Source organism: Piliocolobus tephrosceles, chromosome 2, assembly GCF_002776525.5.
Source record: "Piliocolobus tephrosceles isolate RC106 chromosome 2, ASM277652v3, whole genome shotgun sequence".
In the NCBI taxonomy this organism is placed as follows: domain Eukaryota; kingdom Metazoa; phylum Chordata; class Mammalia; order Primates; family Cercopithecidae; genus Piliocolobus; species Piliocolobus tephrosceles.
In genome coordinates this window covers 87,837,609-87,845,086 of record NC_045435.1, presented here as the reverse complement: position 1 = coordinate 87,845,086, position 7,478 = coordinate 87,837,609, and the positions used below count along the sequence as shown (strand labels likewise).

The 7,478-nt window shown below is 49.5% G+C and overlaps 1 protein-coding gene across 1 annotated transcript in view; it reads right to left on the bottom strand.

Annotated features, from left to right (window-relative positions):
- CDHR4 (cadherin related family member 4) overlaps positions 1-4,473 on the bottom strand; it is a 13,698-nt gene extending 9,225 nt beyond the window's left edge. The window contains 3 exon segments of the mRNA XM_031935089.1: positions 3,201-3,282; positions 3,903-4,062; positions 4,317-4,473. Of these exon segments, the coding sequence (XP_031790949.1) occupies positions 3,201-3,282; positions 3,903-4,062; positions 4,317-4,473 (399 nt within the window).
- Between the last annotated feature and the right edge of the window lie 3,005 nt (positions 4,474-7,478).

Genomic DNA, 7,478 nt, shown 5'->3' with positions numbered 1-7,478 from the left:
TATCATTTCTGCCCCATTCTATTCAATAGAAGCAGTCACTGAAGCTGGCCCATATTAAAGGAGAGGGAACTTAGACTCCACTTTTTGTGGGAAGAGTATAAAAATATTTGTGGACAGGATTTTTTTGTTTGTTTGTTTTTGAGATGGAGTTTTCTGCTCTTGTTGCCCAGGCTGGAGTGCAGTGGCGCAATTTCGGCTCACCGCAACTTCTGCCTCCCAGGTTCAAGCAATTCTCCTGCCTCAGCCTCCCGAGTAGCTGGGATTACAGGCATGTCCCACCATGCCCGGCTAATTTTGTATTTTTAGTAGAGATGGTGTTTCTCAATGTTAAGGCTGGGCTCGAACTCCTGACCTCAGGTGATCTGCCTGCCTCGGCCTCCCAAAGTGTTTGGGTTACAGGCTTGAGCCACTGTGCCTGGCTATGTGGACAGGTTTTATATTATCATCAAAAAGAAGGAACTGGGATAATGTCACTTGATTTGGAGGGCCTGCCACAAAGTTGGAATGAGTAAGAAAAGTGAGATGCAGAAAACTATGTACAAAGTGACCTAAATGTGTACAACAAAGACAAACCACTTTGTGTGAATGTGTGTATGCTTTTTTTGTTTTGAAACAGAGTCTCATAATGTCTCCCTGGCTGGAGTGCAATGGTGCGTTCTCTCTTCGCTCACTGCAACCTCCGCCTCCCGGTTTCAAGCAATTCTGGTGCCTCAGTCTCCCGAGTAGCTGCGACTACAGGCATGCACCACCACACCCAACTAATTTTTTGTATTTTAAAAAAATTATGTATTTTTAGATGGAGTTTTGCTCTTGTCGCCCAGGCTGGAGTGCAGTGGTGCGATCTCGGCTCACTGCAACCTCCGCCTCCTGGGTTTAAGCCTCCCGAATAGCTGGGATTACAGGCACCTGCCACCACACCCAGATAATTTTTTGTATTTTTAGTACAGATGGGGTTTCGCCATGTACTCTTTGTTTGGCAGGCTGGTCTCGAACTCCTGAACTCAGGTGATCTGTCTGCCTCAGCTTCCCAAAGTGCTGGGATTACAGGTGTGAGCCACCACACCCGGCCATGTGTATGCTTTTATAATTATAGATTTTTTTTTTTTTTGCTTTTATAATTATATAAGCCAGGAGAAAAATAGGGAACATACAGTTTGTAAACATGGGTTGCAGAAAATGGTGATAGAAGGGAGGGAAGGGAAAAGAGTAAAAGATAAAAGATTTAAACAACAGCAGTTACGATGGGTTCTCTCTTATGCAATTAATTACAGGTATATATTTAGCTGGATGAAGGAAGAAACTCTTTAGAGAGGCATTCTTAGGTGACAAAAAGATTAAGAAAATCAAGGAAGTGATGACCTCCTTATCTTAAAACTCAGGATAGGGCAGGGAGGGGTGACCGGTGGGTCACAATGGGGAGCTGCAGGGCACTGGGAATGTTTTTCGTGTGTGTTGGGTTTCTGAGTGTTTGGTCTGTGAAAAATAATGGAGCAGAACATCTTTGTTTTATGTACTTTTATGTATTTGTTATATCCTACACTTTAAAAATTAAATTAAAAAAACAAAACCTGCCAGGCACGGTGGCTCACGCCTATAGTCCCAGCACTTTGGGAGGCTGAGGCAGGCGGTTCACTAGGTCAGGAGTTCAAGAACAGCCTGGCCAAAATGGTGAAACCCTGTCTCTACTAAACATACAAAATACAAAAAATTAGCTGGGTGTGGTGGCACACACCTGTAGTCCCAGCTACTCAAGAGGCTGAGGCAGGAGAATCACTTAAATTCGGGAGATGGAGGTTGCAATGAGCTGAGACTGTGCCATTGCCTTTGTGACAAAGCAAGACTCCATCTCAAAAAACAAACAAATAAAACCAAAAGCAAAGCAAAATTTGCATAAGGTTCCCAGTGGTTGCAGTGAAGGGACAGTAGAGAGGCCTTGGCCTGGACCACTTACACCTTTGCAAGGCTGGTAGGAAGTTACATGAGGACTCAGCCAAGGGCTGATGTGGCAAAAGTTGCTTTTCAAAAATAAGACTCTGGCTGTGGATCCTAGAGGGTAATTAAGACTGCGACTAGGGCCAAGTATTAAGTCCAAGGAGGGGAAAGCAGTGGAGGGATTTTAAAGAAGAGTTGGGATCTGAGAGTGGACAGATTGGAGGTGCTGGCAGTTGGAGACTTCTTCAGGACAGAAGGGTGGTACAACTGGAGAGGCAGTACTGATGAAAAATAAGAGGATGGGCCAGGTGCGGCGGCTTATGCCTGCAATCCCAGCATTTTGGGAGGCCGAGGCGGGCGGATCACATGAGGTCAGGAGTTTGAGACCAGACTGGGCAACATGGTGAAATCCTGTCTCTACTAAAAATACAAAATTAACAGGACGTGGTGGCATGCACCTGTAATCCCAGCTACTCAGGAGGCTGAGGCGGGAGAATCCATTGAACTTGGGAGGTGGAAGTTGCAGTGAGCTAAGCTCGTGCCACTGCACTCCAGTCTGAGCAACAGAGCGCGAATCCCCCTTAAAGGAAAAAAAAAAAAAAAAAGACAATATTTGGGACAGCTGTTTCATAGCCTAGTGGAGATGTCAGGCAGACAGTGGGACAATTAGTTCAGCATGAAGTGTCCCATCTGGAAGTATAAATTCAGAGGGAGCAGCATGGTGATAACACTCAAAGCCACACTGTTCCTGACAAAATTCCCCAAGGAGGGAGGGAGGGAGAAGAGCCTAGAGGGCAGTCTTGGGTCACTCCAACATTTAACTATGTGTAGTTAAAGCTGGCAACAGAGATGAGGATGATCATAAGAGATGGAAGGAAAACCAGGAGGGCTGAATGATTCCTGAGAATGTGGTCCTTGAAGCAGGCGGGAGAAGTCAATCCTGGTGAATTTTGTGGGGATTCCAGAGAGCTAGTATGTGCACTGGTTTTGTCAGCGGAAGTCACTGGGGACTGCGCCATGGGCTGTGGCAAGAATAGGAGGTGAGGAAGGGTGACAGCAACTACAGGCAAGTTTCAAAATGGGGCAGGAGCTAGAAGAGGATGGTGGGGAGCAAAGAGGGAGCCTGGAGTTTCTGACCCATGGCAAGTCATTGCTGAAAGAGGCAGAGGTGCGAGAAGTCGGAGGACAGGGCTGTAGGGCAAGGTGGCAAGCACTGTAATGGTTTTGGAGATGAAGGGTACAGGTGAGATGCTGAGAAGAGACTTCACCTCCAGGATGTAGGTCCTCAGGCCCCTGGCAGAGATGGGCCTCTGATCCCCAAAGAGGACCTCCAAAGTGGAGGGGGCGAGTCTGATGAGGAGGTAGAGGGGTGCTTCTGCACTCCAGGTTCCTTTTCCTGCCCATTCCTTAAACCCACTGGCTGTTCTTGCTCATCCCCACTCCCTCCTGCCTGGAGTCAGCCCAGGGCCTCCAGCGCTGAAGAACTGGATAGACAGCTCAGCTCGGAGCTGGGAACACAATGTTCCCACTCGGGCAGGGGTGGAACTAAGGTCTCTGACGACCCTCAGTTGCACCCACAGTCCTGGGACGTGGGCCATGCAGGGAGGAGTTGGTGGCAAACAATTCCCAGATTTTTTTTTTTTTTCCAGAACAAAGGACACGAAAATTACCAAGAAAAGGATCCCACAAGGCCAGGGTTGGGATGGTTCCTAGCACATCCTGGACACACACACCCTGTCCCCAGCACATCCAGGCAGGGCAAAGCTGGAGGGGCCAGCTGAGGTATTCCCATTGTGCTAGAAGCCCACCCAGTCTCAGTGGGCCACTCCCACACTCTTAATATGCCCTTGCGTGCACCTGGCCCTTGAACTAGTTCCCCAGTGCCAAGTGAGGGCCTTCCTGGTTTTTGGTTGTGAGGCCAGCTCTGTGTTGGGGGTGGGGGCTGCTTTTGCTGTAAGCCAGATACAAACCTTGAGGTGAGCACAAAGGCAAAGACCACAGCAGCGAGTGGACCCCAGCCACTTGACTGTAGTTGGGTCTTGGCCCAGCCCAGGTAGGCAAGGGACTCAGGAAATGCCAGGGTCAGTGGGAGTAGACATCCTCCCATAAGCCTGCCATCTTCGTACACAGCTGCAAGCGGAGGCCCAGGATGAGGGTCCCAGTCTGTTTTTGTCTGGCCAGACTGGGACAGGAGCTGTCAGCCAGGTCCATCTTGAGTTCTGAGGGAGGTGCAGCGCTCCAAGCACAGGGTCTGAGGGTCACATGCTCTTCCACCCAGCTATGCTGTGCTTGGACAAGAGCTCAGGAACCCAGCGCCACCAAGGCTGGAGCTTCCTAGAGAATAACCCCTCATGCGGGGTCTAGGCCGAGACTTGGAAGGTCACTGGGGGCCCTAAGCCAGCGCACAGCCTCATTTGTCACCCTGGGCTTGGGGCCGGCTGCGCAGTTCTGGGGCAGGATGCTGGGAGCTCCAGGACAGCCCGGCCCCTGCTGGCCAAAGCGGCAAAATGCAGCACTGCCACTCACGCCTGCATCCAGCATGTCCCGCGTCTGAGGCTTACCTGTTTCAAAGGTATTCTCCCTACCTGGCCACAGGCCAAGACTCAGCTCATAGCAGACAGGGGAGTGTGTACTGCAGCTGTCCACTCATGCCCACACCAGCAGTTTCAGAAGGAAAGTGAACAGTTTGACCATCACTGGATGACCATCACTCTAAAGTGCTGGTTTGCTTATCTGGTGGGTCTAGACTTCAGCTCCTTTTTATCTGTTTACTAGATAAAAAACAATTGCACACACCTCCCCTCCTTCTGGGGGTTGGAGGACCTAGCCAGAAAGGGGATTGCTGGATCCTGGCTTACAGCAGAGTACACAGTGACCTTTGTCCCCTGGCTCAGTGCAGTTCTGCAGAGGGAGGAAGGGGTAGGCCCACGGCCAAGAATGCTACAGGGGATTTGGCTGGTATCTTCTGTTTCAACGGCCTTCTCCAAGAACTGCCTGTCAAATGTGCATTCGTCTGCCTATCAGCATAGACTGATTGGTGAAGAGTCCTGCTGGTTTTCCTAGTGGCATAGGTACTGCCAATCTTCTGGTCTCACACTCTAGCCTGGCTAGCCTCCTGCCCTGTGGTGTACAAATGGGCTGGGCGTGCCTAACTTTGTGTACTCAAAGACACGCCAGATAAATGGTTTTATAGAACAGAAAGAAATGTCCACAAGAGCAAGGATTCTGGTTGGGAAGAAGTGAGAGGGAGGGTTAGAAATATCATACATGGCTGGGCATGGTGGCTCATACCTATAATTCCAGCACTTTGGGAGGCCAAGGTGGGTGGATCACTTAACGTCAGGGATTCGAGGCCATTCTGGCTAACATGGTGAAACCCCATCTCTACTAAAAATACAAAAATTAGCCGGGGGTGGTGGCGCATGCCTGTAATCCCAGCTACTTGAGAGGTAGAGGCAGGAGAATTGCTCGAACCCGGGAGGTGGAGGAGGTTGCAGTGAGCCAGGATCACGCCATTGCACACTCCAGCCTAGGCAATAGAGTGAGACTGTCTTAAAAAAAAAAAGTCACACATAAGAGACACCTTCAGCCAGGCGCGGTGGCTCACGCCTGTAATCCCAGCATTTTGGGAGGCTGAAGCGGAAGGATCACCTCAGGTCGGGAGTTTGAGACTAGCCTGACCAACATGGAGAAATCCTGTCTTTACCAAAAATACAAAATTAGCTGGGCGTGGTGGCGCATGCCTGTAATTCCAGCTATACTAGGAGGCTGAGGCAGAAGAATCACTTGAACCCGGGAGGCGGAGGTTGCAGTGAGCCAAGATTGCGCCATTGCACTCCAGCCTGGGCAATAAGCGCTAGACTATCACAAAACAAAAAAAAAAGAGACACCTTCAGAAAAATTTGATTCCTAGCACCTGACCTCACAGAAGGCAATTGAGGCCAGAAATGCATTGCTGGCCAAACTTCCTCATGATGCTTAGAATAACTAGCATAAAGATCACAATTTCTGGCTGGGTGCATTGGCTCACACCTGTAATCCCAGCACTTTGGGAGGCTGAGGAAGGCGAATCATTTGAGGTCAGGAGTTCCAGACCAGCCTGGCCTACATGGTGAAACCCGGTCTCTGCTAAAAATACAAAAATTAGCTGGGCATAGTGGTGGGTGCCTGTAATCCCAGCTTCTTGGGAGGCTGAAGCAGGACAATCACTTGAACTCGGGAGGCAGAGAGGTTGCAGTGAGCCGAGATTGTGCCACTGCACTCTGGCCTGGGCAACAAGGGTGAAACTCTGTCTCAAAAAAAAAAAAAGTTTCTGAGGAGTCCCTACCTGGGGGGAGTCCTTCAAATCTTAATTCTAGTTGTTCTTGGCCAGGCACGGTGGCTCATGCCTATGATCCCAGTACTTTGGGAGGACAAGGCGGGCGGATCATGAGGTCAGGAGTTCGAGACCAGCCTGGCCAACATAGGGAAACCCCGTCTCTACTAAAAATACAAAACTTAGCTAGACATAGTGGCACGTGCCTGTAGTCCCAGCTACTCAGGAGGCTGAGGCAGAAGAATCGCTTGAACATGGAAGGTGGAAGTTGCAGTGAGCTGAGATCACGCCACTGCACTCCAGCCTAGGTAACAGAGTGCGACTCTGTCTCAAAAAACAAAACAAAACAAAAAACTAGCTGTTCTCCTTTCACTGCTCCCCCAGAATGCTTCTATAAACAGAATTGTATGATGCAAGGTAGAGCAGCAAGGGACATCATATGCTTGCGTGTCTAGGTCACTCATTTTATGAAGACACAACAGCAGCCCAGAGAGAAAAGAGTAGCATAAGGACAACAGACACTAGGAGCATAATCATCCTTGATATGGGAGAGGGGCTGCTATCTGTGTGAGTCCAGAAACATGGAGGAACAGGCCTGGAGCGGCAGCTCATGCCTGTAATCCCAGCACTTTGGGAGGTGAGGCCAGCGGATCACCTAAAGTCAGGGGTTTGAGACGAGCCTGGCCAACATGGTGAAACCCTGTTTCTATAAAAATACAAAAATTAGCCAGGTATGGTAGCACACACCTGTAATCCCAGCTACTCAGGAGGTTGCAGTGAGCCGAGATTGCGCCACTGCACTCCAGCCTGGGCGACAGAGTGAGACTGCTTCTCAAAAAAAAAAACATGGAGGATAAACTCCATGGGCACTGGATGAAAGCTCCAGGAATCACCTGATGGATCTCAGTACCATTATTGTTGCTAATTCTTGGGGTTTAAACACAGAGTTAGAAACATCCACAGCTGGTCATCAGGATTTATTCAATGAACAAATGAGCTTAGGCAGACCTAACTTCCGACATTCCAAGTTAGAACTTGGTAATACTTGTCTGAATTCCCAAACTGATTAGTAGGTTCCTGGTCAACACTCGGCATTTTTTTAAGCTGGAGTGCCGTGGCAGGATCTCAGCTCACTGAAAACTCCGCCTCCCGGGTTCAAGCGATTCTTCTGCCTCAACCTCCCAAGTAGCTCGGACTACAGGTACATGCCAACATGCCCAGTTAATTTTTG